The following is a 22,088-nucleotide window of genomic DNA, read 5'->3' on the forward strand; positions in this document are numbered from 1 at the left end:
CATTTTCCAAGACAGAGACCGACTCAGCTAGACCGTCTCCCATTGTGATGGACCCTTCTGGTATTTCAGAACAGTCATTTATGTGAATGGCCGTCTTGTAATGCTACATTTACACCGCAGCAGCTACTGCAGTGGGTTTCATGCAAGAAAAATCAATAACACCTAATAATAATTAAAAAAAGCGTGAAAGGAAAATCCCATTTACTTATCCGCTCACAGATGACATCTGGATGATGCGTCTGTCACGTAGGCCCAAAAAAACGCCAAGGCAGCAAGAAGAACAAGGAATCATTTGTAGAAATGTTCCACATGATTTGCATATCTGATTATTATCTGGCTCCTTTGTTTATGGTCACTTTTAATACAGTCAAGTCAGATGACAGCCGCCATCTATGAAAATGATCCGCGTTATGGGTTGCTGCCTTGTGTACATAGCCGAGCGTCACACGCAGACTTGCGCACTCCAGGGGATAAATGGGTTAAAGTTCAAACAGTGGAAATGACACTAGGGATTTACCTGCAGATTCAGGGCCCCGAATCACTTGCGAAATCTGCATCATTCTACTGAATGCTATGAGAGCAAATACTGCAGTTTTATGGTGCGGATTTTTCCGCACACGGATTATGGAATCCACGTGGCGGAAAAAAAAAAAATGTTTCAATCCTTGGACCGTTTTTCGTGCAACAACAACATGGAAACCGTGTTGGGCGACCGCATGTGGATTTGACCGGGGTAAACGCGTCCAGATCTGCATTGAAATCCACAGCTGATCCTCGGATTTATTCATCAGATCCACGTTAGTAAAATCCGACATGGATCTGACAGTATTAACCCTTTTTCAATCCACTGTCTGACGTCTTCCAACATTCTGATAAAAGCTGTGATGTCGGAAGACATCCGACAGGGTATTCTTGCTTTATATTGCTGGCTGCTCTGTTGTCGGGGCCTATCCGGCATGTCACATACTGCAGTACTGACTCTTGCCAGCAGATGGCGCCATTGTATAATGGCAGAAAGAGAAAGACACCTAGGAAACCCTGAATCCAATCTGGATTGCAAAGGGTTAATCCTGTGTGAACAAGGCCTTAGAAGGATTGATGGTGGGCGATGGGGATCCTCGCTGTTTAGCTGATCGCACTGTCCATATTGCAGTGGACCGGGTTGGCATTGTAGGATAGGTCATCAATATAGTTGATTAGCAGGGGTCTGACTCTCAGAATCCCCACTGATCAGCTGATTGCCTGTCCTATTGTCGGTACAGACAGCGCTGAAAGCAGATAGTGCTGTCAATATTGCAGTGGCCGAGTTTGGTACTGCAGGCACAGCTTCATGGGCCACAGCAGTACAAAGAGTGCTATCTGCTTCCAGTGCAGTCTGCCTTTATAGCAGACCTAGTGATCAGTGGGGAACCCTAGCCTGAGGATTGGTCATCAACAGCAAAAGTCCCATAAAACCCTTTAAAGTGGTATGCTGGTTTATTTTAGCCGATGACCTATCTCCTGGTTAGGTCATCAGTAGTTGATGGACAGGGATCCGCTGCTCAGGACCCTCATCCATCATCTGATTGGCCAGCCTGCTGTACTCTGCAGCGGGCTGTCAATGATCAGCTATCGATGTCCATCCCTATCAATGATCAGAGGAATCAGGGGCAGCGCACTCTTTACGTCCAGTGAAATCAATGGGAGCGCCTTACGGCCCCTATAACATCCTGATCGCAGCGTGGCGCTCCCATGAAATTCAATGGAAGTGAAGACAACATTGCCCCTGCTTCCTCTGACCATTGGTGACGATGTCCGGGCCACTGTAGTGTGCAACAGGCCAGACAATCAGCTGATGGATGGGGGTCCCAAGCAGTAGACCACCGTCCATCGCCTACAGATGATCCATCCAGGGAATAGGTCACAGGTTAAAATGGACCAGGATATCCCTTTAATGTCAGATCCACATCAAATTTTTCTGACAATTAAGAGTGTCTTCCCACATAATGGGTACTGGTTTGCGGCGGCCAATGGAAGCGCGATCTTGCCGACCTTATCGGCAAGATCGCGCTCTTATTGGCGGCTGTGGCAGGATGGAATTTCAGCCGTAAGCCAATACCCGTTACGTGGGAATGCATCATTAATCCACGACAGAACTCAGAGTCTGAGCCTTGGAATTCTGCTCTGAATTTTCACGCGGATGAACAAGTAGATTTAACCCCTGTGAGCGGGGCGAATCCACAAGCAGCAGCCCAATGTGGTTTATACGGATATGCCACATGTAAAATGCGCTGAGAATGGACATGGGAATTCTTTTTTCCACAACGTGGATTTCAAAATTCACGTTCAACAAAAGAAAATCTGCGTCGTATGAAAAGATGTTGAGGATTTTTGCCGCAGATGGAGGGGGCAGAATCAGAGCCCAAATTCGCTGCCAAATGTCATCATGTGAACAAGGGTAAAATAAAGAAAATGGGGTCAGAAACGCTCTTTTCTCCTTAGGGAGAGCAACTATATACTATAAATAAGTGAGGAGACTCAAATGGCCACGCACGCTCCTCTGGGTAATATGCAAATAAGGGAGATGGAATAAATCCTCCACAGTGCCACCTACTAAAAGGCAGCATTCCTTCGAGTCAAAGTGGGACTTTTTATACAAGTCTTGCTACAATGACTGGGAATCAAAAGCAAAGCCAGACCCCATGTATGAGGATTTATTCCATCTCCCTTATTTGCATATTACCCAGAGGAGCGTGCGTGGCCATTTGAGTCTCCTCACTTATTTATAGTATATAGTTGCTCTCCCTAAGGAGAAAAGAGCGTTTCTGACCCCTGTCCCAGGCCTCTCACTAGCAAAAGCCAGACTCCTACTGTACACTGATGATGGGCAATAACCCGGAAACAGCTGTATGTACATGGAGTCTGGCTTTGCTTTTGATTCCCAGTCATTGTAGCAAGACTTGTATAAAAAGTCCCACTTTGACTCGAAGGAATGCTGCCTTTTAGTAGGTGGCACTGTGGAGGATTTATTCCATCTCCCTTATTTGCATAAAGAAAATGGTAATGACCTCAAAGAAGGTAAATCAGCAAATAAAGATAAATGAAGGATGGAATGAAGAAGACGGAGCGTTGCTTTAAATACAGCGACTAATCTGCTTTAAAAAAAACATTAAAAAAGCGCCACACGTTTATTACTCACTGGGAACTAGCAGCTTCCTTTGTACGAACTGGTGGCTACAAATAGCACCACCTAGTGTTAGGAAGTGTGCTTCGCACTCACACTTTGGAGGCCTCTTTCAGGCCTCGCTCACATGAGAGTAATTTCATTGCGTATTACTCACACAAGATACGCGCACATAATGCGAGGCGAATGGGGACAGTGAAAATACATTAATTTTAATTGATCCATTCACACTTGTTTATATTGCTTGCGTAAATTGCGCACGTACAAACGAACGCAGCATGTTTACCGCGTTTTACAGCCCAATTGTTTATTGTAGGTGCGTTCACAACGCAATGCATACGCAGCTACATTGCATATGTATGGCGGGTTTTTTACACATGTTGATAGGAATGATGAGAAGGAAGTTAAAAAAAGAAACCAGGAAGCCAGTGCGGGACAGCGTTCGTAAAATACGCTGTTCATGCGCGACAATAGGCAGGGGTATGCAGTTTTCTGTGCCGGTAAAACGCTGCGTTTTACCATGTGGTTGTGTGAGGCCAGGCTTGGAGCACACTGGTCTACAGTCTACAGATGTACAATATAAAGTGTTGCTATGTACTATCCAGCTGATTTATCACGAACATGTGTACAAGTATATGTTGTATGTATGGCTCTTGGATGTGAGTTTATACAGGGTGAACCACAGACAAGTAACCTGTATCTGTAGCCCATAACAACCAATCACAACGCAGCTTTCATTTGTTATACCGCTGACGTAAAAAAAATGGAAGCTGAGCTATGATTGGTTGCTATGGGAAACAAGGACAGATTGTCTTTAAGGGTGTGTTTATACGTAGCAGGAAAGTTGTGAATTCTGCAGCATTTCTGCATCTAAAACAAAGTCAAAATCAGCACAAGCGGATTTTGACTCAAAACCAGCTGTGTTTCCGCAGCTGGATTCAGGAGATCCTGCTGCTCTCCACCTACCTCTTCATGCCCTCGGCTCTTCCTTCCCAACAGCCTCTAGTGAGCGCAGCACCATTGGTTATTTTTGTTCCAACTTTTTCATATCCCTATAGGGGATTTGTACCTGCAATCTTCTGATCGCTCAGATAATACACTGCAGTACTTCTGTACTGCAGTGTGTTACTGCTATTCATTGACATTAAAAACCATGGCGACTTGGAGGCCACTGTTAGGCCATAAGTTCTCAAGGTAACCCATTGGCCCTCCGCCATGAAATAACCCCCTGCCTTTGTGAACTCTGTAAGTGTCAAACCTAACATTGAAAACTGCAGGTAAAGGGGTTAACGGGAGGATCAGTGTTCACCCCAATCCCAATTGTTACTTTTGCAGCGAGACCCCAGCTACCAATCACAACCAGTTCCTGCTGTGGATGGTGCAGGCTTAGTTCTTGAGCCCGCAACAACCTTAGGGCGAGCACCCACTGGCGTTTGCGTTTTCCGCGGGGGGAAAACGCAGCGTTTTCGCCGCGTTTCCCGCGATTTTTCTGCGCGTTTTTCGCGCGTTTTCGTGGCTTTTCCATTAATTTCCATTGACTTTCATGGGTGCATTAGGAGAAAAATAAGGACACATATGCAACTGACAGTTCCTATGTTAAAAACGCAAACGCAACGCAAAAAAACGCCAGTGGACAGGAACACATGTTATCTCTATGCCTGTGCAGGAAAAACGCAAAACGCAAAACGCAGGTAAAAAACCGCCAGTGGGTGCTCGCCCTTATGGTGTTAATGTATAGCATTTTGCGGCCATGTACGTCGTGGGGTGGGAAGGGGTTAGGGGGACTGCCGTATAACAGCTGTATAACTGTGGCTAGATGTATAGTTCAAGGGGTTGTCCAAGTTGTAATATCTCAGTAGAAACCCTTCCTCATGCAGTATCATAAGGAAAAGGCACATACTCACCACTCTCCGCTCCCGTTGTGTCCCGCTCCGGTCCTCGGTCCCCCACTCCGGTCTGTGTTAACAGCTGCAGCCCCGTTTACGGTACATCACGAGGGCTGCAGCCAATAAGGGCGATCGATTACATAGTAACATAGTAACATAGTATGTAAGGCCGAATGAAGACATTGTCCATCTAGTCCAGCCTGTCTATCCTACTGTGTTGATCCAGAGGAAGGCAAAAAACTGAGCTCTGTTATTGGCTGCAGCTCATGTGACGTCCCGTAAACTGTGCAGGACTGTAGCTGTAAACAGAGACCGGAGTGAGCGGGGGACCGAGCTCCGGCCGCCGCGGGACACAGCTGGAATGGGGAGAAGCGAGTGTATGACCATTCGTTATTTTAATGCATTGAGAAGGGGTTGCACTGAGATATTACAATTTGGACAACCCCTTTAAGCAGCATTGGGTAATGGAGAATGCGTCAGAGGTTACTTACTGTTTTTGAGGTAGCGCTAAGCGATGAAGAAGCTAGAGAAGATTTAGTAACAGTAACTGGTAGATGTGGTATTGAAAACCTCTGCCCCGTGTCCGGTGGGGAGGAGAACGAGCGGAGCCGGGCCTCTAGCCGTTCGGGCTCATGCTTGTAGGATTCCAGAGGAAAGTTGGGCTGCTTGGTCACTTGTGTGGGGGTGGAAGGGGAAGAAGAGAGTCCTGAGGCTGCAGGATGAAAGAAGACAATATCGCCATTAGTTTTATCATCACACAAGCCATAACATTGCTCATTGTCCCACATTGTATTTTACATGTTAGACCTAGCAACCTACTCTTCCCATCCAAGTCATATTCACAAGGATCCAGGAAGCAGAGTTCTGGATATTGAGACTCACATGTATACACCCTTGTGCAAAAAAAAAAAGAATATCATGATGGCCAATTGTATAAGAATATGCAGTAGACTGCACCTTTCCATATTGTAAAAAATAGAGCTACTGATGCGTAGCTGCCTGGCGAATGCCAAAAGAACACATAGGGGTCTGTGCACACCCATTGTTGTTTAGTATTATTTCCTAGACCAGTACCCAGCTCAAAGTTACCCCTCACGATCCAGAATATACATCCTGCAGTCATCTGCACCTGTACCCATACCTAAAGCCTGCAGTCATCTGTACCTGTACCCATACCTACACCATACAGCCTGCAGTCATCTGTACCTGCACCTAAACCATACTTCTGCAGTCAGCTGTACCTGTACCCATACCTACACCATACAGCCTGCACTAATCTGTACCCATACCTACACCATACAGCCCACAGTCATCTGTACCTGCACCTAAACCATACTTCTGCAGTCATCTGTACCTGTATCCATACCTACACCATACAGCCTGCACTAATCTGTACCCATATCTACACCATACAGCATGCAGTCATCTGTACCCGTACCTAAACCATAGAGCCTGCAGTCATCTGTACCTGTACCCATACCTAAACCATAGAGCCTGCAGTCATCTGTACCCGTACCTAAGCCATACAGTGAAAATCTGCACCCCTACACATACCTAAACCATAGAGCCTGCAGTCATCTGCACCTGTACCCATACCTAAACCTTCTGCTTACAGCTGCAACACAAAATGTACATACATGATCGATCCCCTTGGCATAAGCTTTCCAAACATGACTAATTTCCTGGATTACATGAAAATTTGTTTGTAGCCCCCTAGGCATGGTCCATATCATTATATACAGGAAGATTCAAAACTTATACTAGCTGTACATATATAATTCTATACAAGTGGGTACCCAGGTTATACCATTATGGTCCATATCACACTTTTTTGCACTGCAGCTCCAGGCTGTTATCTGCACAGAGGTTATAACGTCTTCCGGCTCGACTCCTCTACCAGCTCATCCTACACTGAGCACACGCTGCTGGGGTGGAGTCGAGTTCTTCTCAGCAGAGTGAGGCCTAAAACTGGAAGATGTGATAACCTGTGTGCAGATAACACCCCAGAGTTGCAGTGCGAGGGACGCCTGCTGGCGTGGCCTTCTTACTGGCACTGCGCTACAGTGACAAGGGGGCCTCTGATCCCCCATAGCTCAGAAGCCAGGTTGCAACTGAGACACCTATAGCTACGCCACTGAGTTGGAATACTTATGTCAATGCAAAAAACAAGCCCTCATACAGCCGTGTTGACGGAAAAATAAAATTATGGCTTTTGAAAAGTAGAGATGAAAGTCCCCCAAAAGTCATTGCATCCTTAGGACCAAAATAGACCACTAAGTGTCACTAAGGGGTTAAGAGCATAATATTAAGTTATGAAAAAAAAATAAGCGATGACTATTAGCTTTTATCCAACTGAATTGGTGTTGAGGTTAAAGGAGTTTTTTTGTTCCAAAGCTACTAATGAACGATCCTCAGGATTGGTGACCAATAGCAGATTAGCGAGGGTCCTCTGGCCAGACCTCTCACCGATCAGCTGACATGATGGAGGTTGCAGACAGCCCAAAGCCTCAAAACACAGTCTGTTCTGCTGTTGCCCCGTATGTTAGTGCAGCTCTTGTGAATGGGAGAGGGCTGAAGTACCATACCAGGCTAATGTAGAATGAACGTCACTTTGAGACTTCACAACAGACACAGGTTCCTTCAGCTGATTGGCGAGGGTCCTGGACGACGGACACCCACATATCTGCTATTGATGACCCATCACAAAGATATAACCTCTCTATAAATACTTTTGATTTCTGCAGTGCGGTGCAGTTGATAGCTGTGACAACAGGTCTTCTATCCAGGATTCCTTGTTCTACTTCCAAGAACCTAGTTTTAGTCCAGTCTTTACTAGTCTGTCCAGTCAGTGTGTCTTTCTCCTGGATTTTCTAGTCCAGTGTGTGTTTCCTAGTTTGTTTAATCTTTCCTTGTTTGTTTCTGGCTTTGTTGGGTCATTGCAGCATTTAGCCTCATGTGTGGGCCTTCGTGCTCTCCTGTTCTCAGGGATAGTGTTGCAGACAGGATCATCCATAGGGGCAACTTAAGGCCCTTTTTACATGGATTACCGTTCAAATAAATCGTTCATACAAGTGAAAAAGAAGGACAGCTTTTCAAAGTAAACTCAGCCAATGATCGAACGATGAACAATAAATGGTTCACTATTCATTTTATACTGGTATAAAAATAATCATTGGCTCATTCACTAATCATTCAGTTTAAATACCGATCGTTCAGTCATTCTCATTCACTTATTCAAGATTTCTCATTTGTATGAGCCAACGATGTATCTGCTTGTATAAACAGGCAGTCTAAGTGAATTAGCAAACTCTGACATCATTCACTTGTTCAAAGGAGAAATTGTCAGGTCTAAACAGACCCTTAGGACTGTTCATGGACAGTGTGGTCTGGTGTTGAGGGTCAGTGTCCGAGACAAAGTAGAGAGATTCAGTGTTAGGGTCAGCATTTCTCTGGTTGTTACTTTGGTTTCATATCATTTGTTCCAGTCTCCACTGCCTGTTTCATGATGATCATGATGATGATGATGATGATCATGATGATGATGATGATCATGATGATGATGATGATGATGATGATGATGATGATGATGATCATGATGATCATGTCGTCGTCATCATCATGTTACCATCGCCATCTGTTCCTGTCATGTATTGGTGAGTCCCTGGCTGCATGTGTGCTTTCATTGTGTTGATGCAGGTTTCTTATCTAACTTTCCTGCAGCTGGTTGTCACGCTACTCGGCTCTACTGTAGAACCTGGGGGTATCTGAGTACTGGGAGTACTCTGTGATGTAGTTCTACCATTTAGCTTCCTGTCATTACAACACAATGATCACAAGTGAACTTGTATTATGATTGGTTGATAGACACAATTTAGGCTCCAGGAGGCGGTTACACTTTTGACTTAAAATTGCAATGGAACATTTTCTGACATAATGGAAATAAAGGTTACCGTATACCTAATAAAGGGTGAACGTCTCATCTATTTTTCCACTGTACTCCACTACTAAAACAATCTATTCATTGTTCATTGTAATATAGGGAATGTTTTCTAGATTCTCAAGAAGATAATTAAAACATCAAAACTGTAAAACAACAAGAACATTCTGCTGAAGGACAACTTCCAGCTTGTAATTCGCTGTTGCTGCAAATTAGTTTTCGACAAAATTTTAAAAATCCTAATAGGACAGTAAAGATGTGGATTCCATATTAAGGTTGTACTCTGCCAGGGGTCATCAGAACTAGAGAGAAGTGGTGATAATGGCGGAAGCCATTTTTCTGGACATGCCATAGTGATACCTATCCTGAAACGGTTACTTACAGATATACACAGCTACACAGAACAGGAATCTATAGATTGCAGGCTACTATAAAGATTTGAAGACCACTCTAACCCCTCCCAGCTGTCAGAATTCCAGGCCTATTTCTCCACTAAAAGGGAAGGTCTCATCGGTAAATGGCCTCTAGTATAACTCAAGTTTTAATGTTAAGGGGGCACTTCAGCGAAAACACATATTTCCATCCCTGCTCCACTCATTTGATTGTCACACTTTAGGGGTTTTCTCTGTATATTGCAGCCACCTCCATGCAGTGCAGCCCCCTGTCTGATGCTTATCAGGTAGCATCTTGAGGCTGAGATTTTTTACTTTCAGTTTCACATCTATCCCATGATGTCTTAGCTGAGGCTATACCATTTGTGCCTTGTGGGGGAACAGTCGAATTATCATTACCTTCTATATTCACCTAAATAAGCTACAGACCACGATCCCCTTTATTATACCTGTGTGATCAAAATCAGTAATTGTGATAGTAGTGCTTGTGCCCCCCTCTAGGCAGTTTCTGAGGTAAGTTCCATATAACAGCACCACACAAACTAAAATGAACGCATAACCCTAAGTAGATCTGAGCTGGTTAGAACGGAGATCACATGATCGGAGGAGGAGAAAGAAGCTGGGAGTTTCAGACTGAAAGAAATAACTAACCAACATAACACTAGCACTTTTACATATACTGGGGGAATAGTTGCATAATGAATAAATAAATTTTAAAAATTACAGGATTTGGCACTTTAAATGGATTTTTAAAGAATTTTAAGGTGATTTCTTTTAATACTTATCAATGTCGAAATCTATGTGTTTTTTTTTTTTAATCCTGAAATCCTGCAGTTCTTTCACTGACCACTAAGCCTAATAGTCTGACACTTTCTGTTCTGTAGAGAAAACATCCCAGCCGGTATCTCTTTATCATCACAGGCAGGGTTACACCGAGAGGTGATTTTATATATATATATATATATATATATATATATATATATATATATATATATATATATATATATATATATATATATATATATATATACACACACACACTAGTTGATATACCCGGCTTCGCCCGAGTTAATTTATCTGGTGTTCACACGGAAAATCTTATGAAGTCGTGGTTACTTTAGAGATACTGAGGAAAAACATATGTTTACCATTTTGCATAGTTCTCTGCGTTACCCAGGAAACACCACGGGAGGTAACCATGCGACGTTTCCTTTATATAAAAGGACATCAGGAAGTGAGAGAATTAGATTACGTATAGCGATGAGCGAACACGTTCGGCCCCGCCCCTTTTTCGCCCGAACACCGAACTTTGCGAACACTTCAGTGTTCGGGCGAAAAAGTTCGGGGGCCGCCGTGGCAGCGCGGGGGGGGGGTGCGGCGGGGAGTGGGGGGGAGAGGGAGAGAGAGAGGGCTCCCCCCTGTTCCCCGCTACTGCCGCCCGCGCCGCCGCGCATCTCCCCGCCCCCCGGCGGCACCCGGACCTTTACGCGCGAACACTGCAGTGTTCGGCAAAGCCGGTGTCCGGGTGCGGATGTGTCCGTAACGGACATGTTCGCTCATCTCTAATTACGTACATAAAATTTGGACACTAATTCTTTTGCGCTTAGAATTGAATAATCGAGTTGGGACCCATTAACTTTTCATATTTATGACACAATCAATGCCTGTGCCAAATTTCATGTTTCTATGACATTGGGAAGTGAGACATTTAGATTATGTATGTAAAATTTGAATGCTAATTCTTTTGCGCATAGAATTGAATAATGGAGTTGGGACCCATTAGCTTTCCCTATTTATGACATAATCAATGCTCGTGCCAAATTTCCAGTTTCTATGACACCGGAAAGTGAGAAAATTACATTCCGCACGTAAAATTTGGACGCTAATTCTTTTGCGCATAGAATTGAATAATCGAGCTGGGACCCATTAGCTTTTCCTATTTATTACATAATCAATGCTCGTGCCAAGTTTCCCGTTTCTATGACACCGGAAAGTGAAAAAATTACATTCCGCACGTAAAATTTCGACGCCAATTCTTTTGCGCTAGAATTGAATAATCGAGTTGGGACCCAATTACTTTTCCTATTTATGACATAATCAATGCTCGTGCCAAATTTCATGTTTCTATGACACCGGAAAGTGAGAAAATTAGATTCCGTACGTAAAATTTGGACGCTAATTCTTTTGCGCATAGAATTGAATAATGGAGTTGGGACCCATTAGCTTTTCCTATTTATGACATAATCAATGCTCGTGCCAAATTTCCCATTTTCATGACACCGGAAAGTGAAAAAATTACATTCTGCACGTAAAATTTCGACGCCAATTCTTTTGCGCTAGAATTGAATAATCAAGTTGGGACCCATTTGCTTTTCCTATTTATGACATAATCAATGCTCGCGCCAAATTTCACGTTTCTATGACACCGGAAAGTGAGAAAATTAGATTCCGTATGTAAAATTTCGACGCCAATTCTTTTGCGCATAGAATTAAATAATCGAGTTGGGACCCATTAACTTTTCCTATTTATGACATATTCAATGCACGTGCCAAATTTCACGTTTCTATGACATTGGGAAGTGAGAGATTTAGATTATGTACGCTAAATTCCGACGCCCATTCTTTTGCGCTAGAATTGAATAATCGAGTTGGGACCCAATTTCTTTTCCTATTTTGGAGATAATCTATGCTTCTGCCAAAATTCATGTTTCTACAACATCGGGAAGTTGGAGAACTTTTGGCGAGTCAGTCAGTGAGTCAGTGAGGGCTTTCGTCTTTATATATATATATATATATATATATATATATATATATATATATATATATATATATATAATCCAGGAGCTACCATTCACACTACGTAATGTCGCAGCTCATTTTTTCTGCTTCCCTGCTCAGATCACGAAGCATTCCTGCAACACTTTCCCATATAAGTCTGTAGGTGATGGTCACAGCTCACCTCCTCCCCTCCCTGTACAGATCACTGAGCACACCCACAACACTCTCCTGTTTAAGTCAAGAGCATGAATGGCCCATGAGGATGCTGTAAAGCATAACTCTAAATGCTGTTAACTGCGGCTCAGGTAAGATGGCTGCCCCATAGTCATATATAGACAATAAACTAAAAACAAATCTATAATCTAATATAAATAAGCTTACATGCTTTTTCTTGCACTACCCTTTGACCCCTTTGCTGTAACTTTGGTGTAAAATCATCAAATGTGAGTTTAACACATTCAGGGACTGTCAGGCGGGTTAAAAGTTACAATGTTAAGTCTACGGGTGGCGCTGCTGTGCTTCAGGCATGCGCTGGAATGAGTGAAGCGTTGCTAAGCAACACAGCATGCACTGCTAACTGCACCATACACTGCCCATCCAAGAGCAATAGAGAGACAGAGAGAGACAGTGATAGAGAGACAGAGTGAGAGTGATAGAGAGACAGAGAGAGAAATAGAGAGACAGGGTGAGAGAGCCATAGATACAGGGAGAGATAGCAATAGAGAGAGAGTGATAGTGCGATAAAGACAGACGGATAGAGAGACAGCGAGAGAAAGAGCGATAGAGAGATAGTGACAGTGACGATAGAGAGCACATTAGAGAAACAGAGAGAGTGAGAGAGTGATAGAAACAGAGAGAGAGCGATACAGAGTGATAGAGATACAAATAGAGAGAGATAGCAATAGAGACAGAGAGAAACAGACAGAAAAAGAGCGATAGACAGACAGAACGAGACCAATAGAAAGACAGACAGAGCGCGATAGAGACAGAAAGAGAGAGTGATAGAGCAATAGAGACAGAAAGAGAGAGCGAGAGACAGAAAGAACGAAAGACAGACAGAGCGATACGGAGACAGAAAGAGAGAGAGACAGAGAGAGAGAGAGAGAGAGAGAGAAAGACAAACAGATAGTGACCTATAGGCTTTTTATATTAGATATCTGCTCCAAATACAAAGTGACGCTCTAAATAATCACCTAACCAAGCAGATTTAGAAGTTCACAACCACCACCTCTGAAACATTTTGAACTCAGTCACAAGGGCGCATCCGATGCGTCCGTGTTACTGCAGGATAAGACGGCTGCACTGCAAGTGCAGAAGACTCTCCGCACCGCCGGAAGAAAGAACACATGACCGGCTCCACTGCCGCTCATGTGTTCTTTCTTCCTGCAGTGCGGTCGTCTTCTTCATGCAGTAACACGGACGCATCGACGCCTGGATGCGCCCGTGTGACTGAGTGTGACCATGTAGCGAACATCGGGTCAATCTGGTAATTCCAAAAACTGCCCAGGGAGTAGATGGGTAGTTGTGGCATGCCGGCTCAGTACATATACATTGTCTACCGAGATTGTCTTCTATAGCAACTTCCACTTAGGGACAGAGATCAGCGCTAAGGCCGGCTTCACAGAGTTCAAGGTTTTAAAAAATTACAGCGTATCCTATTTTTGGGCGATTCTTGTTGAAGAAGAATCACACATTATTTCCTTGGAATGCGTGAAAAAAAATTGCGTTACGCGATTTGCATCCAAGTACTATGCAATTTTTCCCTTTTAAAGGCGCCTTCACACAAGCATTTGCGTAAAAATGCTTGCCCCTGCATCACATAATTGCACAAGACGGTTGAGGTTGATTTGCGCGCATCTGCACCTATTCCTGTACTTTTTGCACACGCAGGGCCAGTTCACACGCACACAAAACTGTCGCTTTGCGCAAAAATTGTGTGATCCTATTGCCCATGTGAAACCACCAAAAGACCGCTCTCACATATAGACGCGGCAAAGTTTCGCAATTGTACTTTTGTTTTGCCCGCAGGGGGCAGGACAGCGTGTTTTAGCGCTAAACGGCCAAAGCTAGAGCAACCAGCGCTCAAAAATCGCGACGCTTCAAAGCGCCGTCCAGCATCACAATTGGACACATGTCTGCGAGGCCCCATTGATTTCCATGGGAGCATTATACCACATTTCCACAGTGTTCAAAACTCCGCGTTAATCGCAGTAAAAAGTGCCTATGTGAGAGGCCTTCGAGTTCTTCTCCGCACATGTAGAGGCTTCCCGCTGCGTCCTCCGGCTGAGCGGCGCACGCTTGTCAAGCTATTTGAAGAGGATTTTTGAAACAATGGAGGCATCTAAACCGTCACATTCGCATGAAAAGGACCAACTCTCCGACAGCCGCCACATTTACGTTTTTTTGTTCTATCAGTTATTAGCGCTTTTAATAAACCTTTCCCATCTAGAGCGGCTCACACACGGAGCACCAAACCTTCTACAACCCATCCAGGTATCCTTAAGCGTCATACCGTGATCCTTGTATAGTTTTGTTACCCAAAGCACAAAAGCGCATTCAGCGCCGCTAATAACGAACTCCGAGACGTTAATAACCCTTGAAATTATTCTTCTGCGTTTAAGCAAAGCGATTCCTTGCCAGTTCCATAGAAAGCATGACGGCCCCCGGCTGCTGCATTCATAAGAAGGACCCGAGACCCGTCCTAATCTGCACGCCGCCTGGAACACGGGCAGAATCGCCGGCTTATCCCTTTATCTGAAATGTTCTACTTTATAGTGGAAATTCCTCAGCTTTATAGATGGAGTAACATGGAGCCTGAAGGGAGTTTATGGCCGCAGCACATTCCGGCTGTGACCCTGTGAACGGCTGCGGACTTGTACTGTGCGCACACATGCAGTCATGTCCAGTACGGAATTTGTTTATATTTCCCGTGCCGTCAGGAAATATCGCAGTAATATATGGGCTCTATGTCGTGGATAACCGCTGAGAAATAGAACATGTTGCTTTCTATTTTCTGCAAGCGGATTACGCAATTCGGACACGTTAATGTGATCGGAATGGCGTAATCCAATGCACCTGATTGATCCGTGTATTACCACGGATCATACGCTTGCGGAATGATTCCTATCCGGTCGGGTGAGTGCGTCTTAGACTCAGTGAAAGGTCTTGACTAGATTTGAAATTAAAAGGACAACCCCGAAAGCGATTGATGGCATCTAGCGATTTATTTGTCGCACCATATCAGGTCATCCATCTTATTTAGGCCGGGCTCACATGAGCGCAAACGTAAAACGTTTTTATGTGCCACACAACGTTTTACTGCTATGGAGCCGCAGATTTTGGGACTGGGTATTTGACAGCGTATGACAGCGTATTTCACGCACGCTATCAAGCGCACTTCTTCCTGGTGTGTTTTTTTGTTTACATTTTTCCGCTCTGTCGTAATACGGGGTAGTTTTTTGCTCTTTCGGCGCACAAATACACATAATGAATATCTGCAAGTGTGGTTGGATCAATGAAAATTAAAGTACTTCCATTGACTCCATTGACCACGCATCCCCCGTGCGTAATCCATGGTGAAGTCACGCTGGTGTGAGCCCAGCCTTATACTGTACCACCGGCTGGAGGTAGCTTACAGCCCTTTTGTCAATCAGGATCTTTTCATACGTCACAGAAAAATCCACCACAAAATCTCCATGCCTTAGGCCTCATGTCCACGGGGACAGATCCGCAGCAGGTGTCCGGCACGCATGATCCGTGTCCCATAGGGATGCATTGGACACCCGCAAGTAATTAAATACCTGCAGATGTCATTTTCCCTTGAGGCGTGGATTGCGTGTGCGGGAAAACACTCGCAGCATGCTCCATTTTAGTGCGGGTCTCCCACAGGGACGGCTCCCGCAGGCTTCTGTTGAAGCCTATGGAAGCCGTCCGGATCCGCGGCACACCCGCAGCTGAATTCCTGCTCTCCAGCGCGGGAGAGCAGGAGTTCAAAAAAAAGAAAAAGAGTGCACGGAGCATGCGCGCGGCACGCTGACGGCGTGTGAATGAAAAACATCTCGCATCGGCGTGAAAAATGTACGTTGGCAAACGCGACAGTTTTTTGGCCTGGTATTGCGCTCGGCCGTGTGAATCTGCCGTCCGTGTAGACTTGCTGTGGAACTGCTGCAGATTTGTAAAGGGTGAAAACAGCAGGAATTCCGCAGCAAATCCACTTCATATACCACATGGAAGACTGGTGGATTTTGCGGCAGATTTTTCCACCCCGTATGAAATCACCCTTAGAGCTCCTCTTAAAGCAACCCTGAAGATGGCAGCGGCTATCTTGGACTTTCGAAAACGGCACCTGGAAGCGGTGGGTTGGAGAGCCGGCAGAGAAGAACAACTGTAGGTTATAAACTTCTCCCATCCGGTCTTGGGACAGACTTTTTCCCTGATGGGTCACTTTAAAGGGGTTTCCCAAACAGCGCCGGCTGTCAGTGCCAGGATACACCGGGGTCGGAGCGGATGCCACAGCTCCAACTCCTGTCTAGTGGCCATCGCTTGTAATTGCAGGCGCGGCTTTAATTGATTTCAATGAGACGTAAACCTGCAATTACAAGGACCAGCCACTACACAGGGGTTGGAGCAATGACTCTGACAGTGGGTGCCACCAGGAAAAACCTCTTTAAGCGTTAACCCTTTCCAATCCACCGTCTGACGTTTTCCTACATTCTGATTGAAGCTTGTACAGCTCCTATGTCAGAAGACGTCCAACAGTGTATTCTTACCGTCTATTGCCAGCCACTCCACTGTCGGAGCCTCTCTGGCGCACACACACACTGGCTTTAGCCAGCAGATGGCACCGTTGTATAACAGCAAAAAGAGAAAGCCTTTCAGGAAACCCTGAATCCAAAATTGCATTGGAAAGGGTTAATGCAAAGCCTGGAAAAAAAATTTAAATGCTAAATGCGCCTTAAAGGGGTTGTGCCACGAAGACAATGCCTGTTCATATGCACTAGATGCACTAGTAGAGTGTATGGATGTCAGAGCAGGGCCTGCTGCTCCGTATCTCCCTCTATGACCCAAATAGTGAAACACTTTCCATTTTTGGAATTTGTTTTTATTTTCTGATTGCAGATTTTTTAAAACTCTATTGTCCAGACATGACTATGGGGGCGACCTTTTTGCCTGAACGGCAGTTAACAAACAGCTTTTAGAGAAATTTTTATAGCAGAACCCATGAGTCATTCACACAATGGGCAGGACCTGAACCATTGACTTATATTATGAAGGAGTGTTGTGAGCATGCTCTATAACCTGTGCAGGGAAGGGGAGGAGGTAAGCTGTTTCATCACCTATTGTGAATGGTGGATCCTGTGTTATCTGTATAATGTGTCACCTGTAGAGATGAGCGAGCATACTCGCTAAGGGCAATTACTCGATCGAGCATTGCCCTTAGCGAGTACCTGCCTGCTCGGAAGAAAAGATTTGGCTCTCCCCCCCTCGCTCCCCCCTGCTCACTGCTGCAACTTACTTCTCACCCGCACCGGCAGCCGAACCTTTTCTTCCGAGCGGGGAGATACTCGCTAAGGACAATGCTCGATCGAGTAATTGTCCTTAGCGAGTATGCTCACTCATCTCTAGTCACCTCTCATTGGAATCCTGCCTGTGATGATCACTGAAGAGGAAATATCACGCTGTTATTAGGCTTAGTGGTCAGTATGAAAAATGGAAAAAAAAAAAAAATCCACATATTCTTCAAAAATATGTTTAACATACAAGCTTGATTCACAGATGTAACAATGGGTAATCTTCTTAAGCACCATTCACGTTAGCGCCATGGTTCTGTCATTTTTTGTTTCTATCCCTGTAGCAGGGACCGCAATAATATAATAACCAGTAGCGTCCGACCTTAGAAACCGCCATCCGGCTGATAAAGTAGCTGCTGCAAGAGCGCTGCGGGACAAGGTTCACTTTAAGAGTCCTTAAGTGTAGTTTTTCTAGCAGTCAAGTGTCATATCACAAGACGTAGATCATTTCTTGCACTGGATGGATCTGGATACGGTGAGAACCGGTGCTTACAGCTCCATTTCTATATTTACTCCGCTCTCAGCAGCTGCCATTACACCCTTAGCGGAGCACTTCATGCTCAGCCGCCTCCTGTTTAATGTCATTTATTGCAATGTCTTGGGGACACAGGAAACGCCATAAAAATGTTCACCTCCACCGGCTGTTTTACGCAGAGAGAGGAAATGTAAATTGGCTGGAATTGCTAAGCATATGGGCGTATAAGCCGGGCGCTGGCACAAAGCGTTCAATTAACCGCGATGCTCGCTGTCAGCTGCTGCACAGCGATTTCTTAAAGCAAAACAATCATCCAATGTGCATTATTCAAAAAGATTCCCAAACTAAAAAGACGTAATTACAGCTTGTAGCTGCGGAGCGGCCGATCTCTGCTGGACATTTTAATGAAAAAATTGCATGTATTAAGACTGTGACTCGGGGAAGCCGGCCTTATCTAATGGCGTCTCTGTAGTTTGGTCTTCTGTACTCGGTCGCAGTATCAAGTACCCAAAAAAGGAGCCGCTAAAAATCACAACATAAGGAATTGCCTTGGGCGCCGTACCACTGAGAATATAGCGTAATAGGACAGTAACGGCATCAGGTTAGATGGCACTTTGTGCGGAATTTTCTTTTTGCGCCCTCCGTCATAAAGTAAAAAATATATTCATCAGGCAGTCTGCCTGTATTCTGCTTGTGCAGAAGGCAGCAATAGAGCAGCATAATCACACTAGAACAACTAGTGAATAAATACAGCACCAGAACCAAGCTCATCACAAATACAACATGAATAGAGATGAGCGAGCGTACTCGGAAAAGCACTACTCGCTCGAGTAATTTGCTTTATCCGTGTATCGCTGTGCTCGTCCCTGAAGATTCGGGTGCCGACACGGAGCGGGGAGCTGCAGGGGAGAGCGGGGAGGAACGGAGGGGAGATCTTTCTCTCCCTCTCTCCCGCCCACTCTCCCCTGCTCCCCGCTGCGACTCACCTGTCAGCCGCAGCGGCACCCGAATCTTCAGGGACGAGCACAGCGATACTCGGATAAAGCAAATTACTCGAGCGAGTAGTGCTTTTCCGAGTACGCTCGCTCATCTCTAAACATGAACCATCCTCTGTACATAGGTACAGCACCAGAACCAAGCTCATAACATACAAACAGCACCAGAACCAAGCTCATAACATACAAACAGTATCAAAACCAGCCTCAGTACATAAATACAATAGCAGAACCAAGTTCACTATAACAAATACAGCATGTACCATCCTCAGTATGTAGAGCACCAGAAACAACCGCAGCACGTAAACGCAATACCAGAACCAAGCTCATAACAAACATACAGCACCAGAACAAGCCTCGGTACATAAATACAATAGCAGAACCAAGCTGATTATAACAAATACAGCATGTACTATCCTCAGTATGTATATAGAGCACCAGAACCAACTGCAGCATGTAAACACAATACCAGAACCAAGCTCATAACATTAATACAGCACCAGAACCAAGCTTAGCACATAAAAACAGAACCAAGCTCATAACAAATATAGCTCCAAAACCAAGCTCATAACATATGCAGGACAACCCAAACTCAGCACATAAATACAATGCAAAATTGAAGTTTAACATAACATAAATGCAGTAGCAGAACTAAGCAGTTTTGTTACGTGGGCACGGATGGGCTGACAGTGGTGCCTCAGGACATCAGAGGGCTGGACACAGAGCCAGGAACTGGATGATTCATCCAGCTCCACAAGACTCTACTGCATGGAGGAAGAGGCTTATCCAGCCAGGTATAACTTAGGGGGGCGATTGCCCCAGTCTACATCTGTCTGGTGCCCCTCCCTTACTAGCTAGGGTCGGCACCCCTTGCGATTACACAGGCTGCACATAGCCAAGGCCGGCTATGTATGGAGGCATCATAACACCCCATATACTACTATTAGTGCAAGTTCCTATTCCCCTTTTGTTAAAAAAAGTGGCAGTGAGGCCGCCCATTGTTGTTTGGGAAGGGGGCAGGGATAGTGACACATTAAGGGGAGCACCTGAGACAGGTACTATGAGGAAATCAGAGGTTATGGGCATCTAAGGCAACCAGGCATTATGGGAACATACATAAGAAGGCCATTGTCCGTAAGGGTCATCTGTAGAGATGAGCGAACGTGCTCGTTTAGAGCAATTACTCGATCGAGCATCACTTTTTTCGAGTAACTTCCTACTTGGGCGAAGAGATTCGAGGGGGGGGGGGGGGAGCTCTCTCTCCCCTCCCCCCCCCCCCATTGCAACCCCCGCTCACCCCTGGTGCCCCCCTAATCTTTTCACCCGAGTAGGCAGTTACTCTAAAAAACCGATGCTCGATCGAGTAATTGCTCTAAACAAGCACATGTGCTAATCTCTAGTCATCTGTGACACTTTATTAATGCAGGGACCTATAGGGGTGCCCTATTACTACTGGGGCCACTGAGAGAGGCACTATTAATACTGGGGCCCATAAGGGGTGCCCTATTACTCCTGGGGCCACTGAGAGGGGTACTATTACTATAGGTGCCAGTGGAATAACGGAAGTAAAAATCAAATGTCAAGATAAACTATGCACGTAGCCACGCCCTCTGACCACACCCTCTTTTTTGGTAGGGATGCCCTGCAGTAAGAATTTTTCCCAGGGGTGCCCCAAGGCTGAAAAGGTTGGGAAACACTGTCCTAGATGGAAGTTATTTAAGAAGGTAGTCTGCATTTAGTTTGTAGGTAAATAGAATCTTTAATCCTGAATGGATTAGAGTCATTTCATTCTCAAGGACTTCAAGGAATTAATCGTAATACAATGAGACAGGGAGAAATGGATCACTAAGAGATGAAAACAAAGGTTGTAAGAGTTGGTTTAAACTTTTTGGTGCAAGTCCAATCTACTGGCTCAGACATGATCAACAGTATTTGGGAACAAAGAAACAGGTGCATCATATTATCATGGTAAGGTTTGAGGTCTATACCCCCAACAGCTCCTTTATTAGACCCCTGGCCCTTTCACAATTGGTGCTTCCCTGTATGGAAAGTAGACCCGTGACCCCGGAGTGAAGCACAAAATCATGTGACATGTTTTCCGTGGATCAGTTTCAGTGTGAATCCACATTAGATGGGAAAATCCAGCGATCTGAGTGATTCCAACGAGGCCGGGTCATTGGTGCTAGACTAGCCAGGGCCGGGGTGTTACTGCCAACCACGTGGGATATTCTTATGTAACGGTATGGAGAGAATACCGAGAACGGCGTCATCAAGAAAAAGGGGATCCTGTGGACAGAAACAACTCATCAACTAAAGGGGTCAGAGGAGGATGTCAAGAATGGCTGCACAGCTCAGCTGTATACTAATGCTGGTGCTGCACTTAACATGTCCAAACACACAACTCGTTACACAGATGGGCTATAACAGCAGATTTGCAGAAATTTCTGCTGTTGTGAAGGCCAAAGGATTAGCGACGTGCTACTAGATGAGGGTCTCTAATAAAGTGCCCATTCAATATATATACAGAGTTAGCAAAATGAAACTATCCCCAACTCAGTGGCGTCTGGAGGGCGTTTTGCTGCTCCAAGTAAGATGTAATTCAGGCGCTCTCCAGTTATCAATTTTTTTTTTCATAAAAAAGTCGCCAATAGGTGGCGCTGTAACTAGGCAAATCACAGTACAAATGTTCAAAAAGGTCCCTTTGGTTTTCAATAACAGTCTCCACTCCCAAACCATGTTTTTCACCACTAATCGCAGCGAGTCAGTTTTAATCGCTACAACACGCCATCAATTCTGTCCTTCAGATCGAACACTGATGCAGGTCTGTCACGGCAGACCTGGTCCGTTACAGCGCCACCTATAGCAACTTTTTTACTACATTTTTTTCAGAAA

At 44.9% G+C, this 22,088-nt stretch overlaps 1 protein-coding gene across 3 annotated transcripts in view; it reads right to left on the minus strand.

The window, feature by feature from the left end:
• PRKAG2 (protein kinase AMP-activated non-catalytic subunit gamma 2) overlaps positions 1-22,088 on the minus strand; it is a 318,286-nt gene that overhangs the window by 68,136 nt on the left and 228,062 nt on the right. For all 3 annotated transcript variants that reach the window (XM_066585251.1, XM_066585252.1, XM_066585253.1), the window contains one exon: positions 5,541-5,761. In XM_066585251.1, coding sequence (XP_066441348.1) covers positions 5,541-5,761 — 221 coding nt within the window. The remainder of the gene's footprint in view (positions 1-5,540; positions 5,762-22,088) is intronic.

The sequence above is a fragment of the Eleutherodactylus coqui genome, chromosome 12 (assembly GCF_035609145.1).
Source record: "Eleutherodactylus coqui strain aEleCoq1 chromosome 12, aEleCoq1.hap1, whole genome shotgun sequence".
In the NCBI taxonomy this organism is placed as follows: Eukaryota; Metazoa; Chordata; class Amphibia; order Anura; family Eleutherodactylidae; genus Eleutherodactylus; species Eleutherodactylus coqui.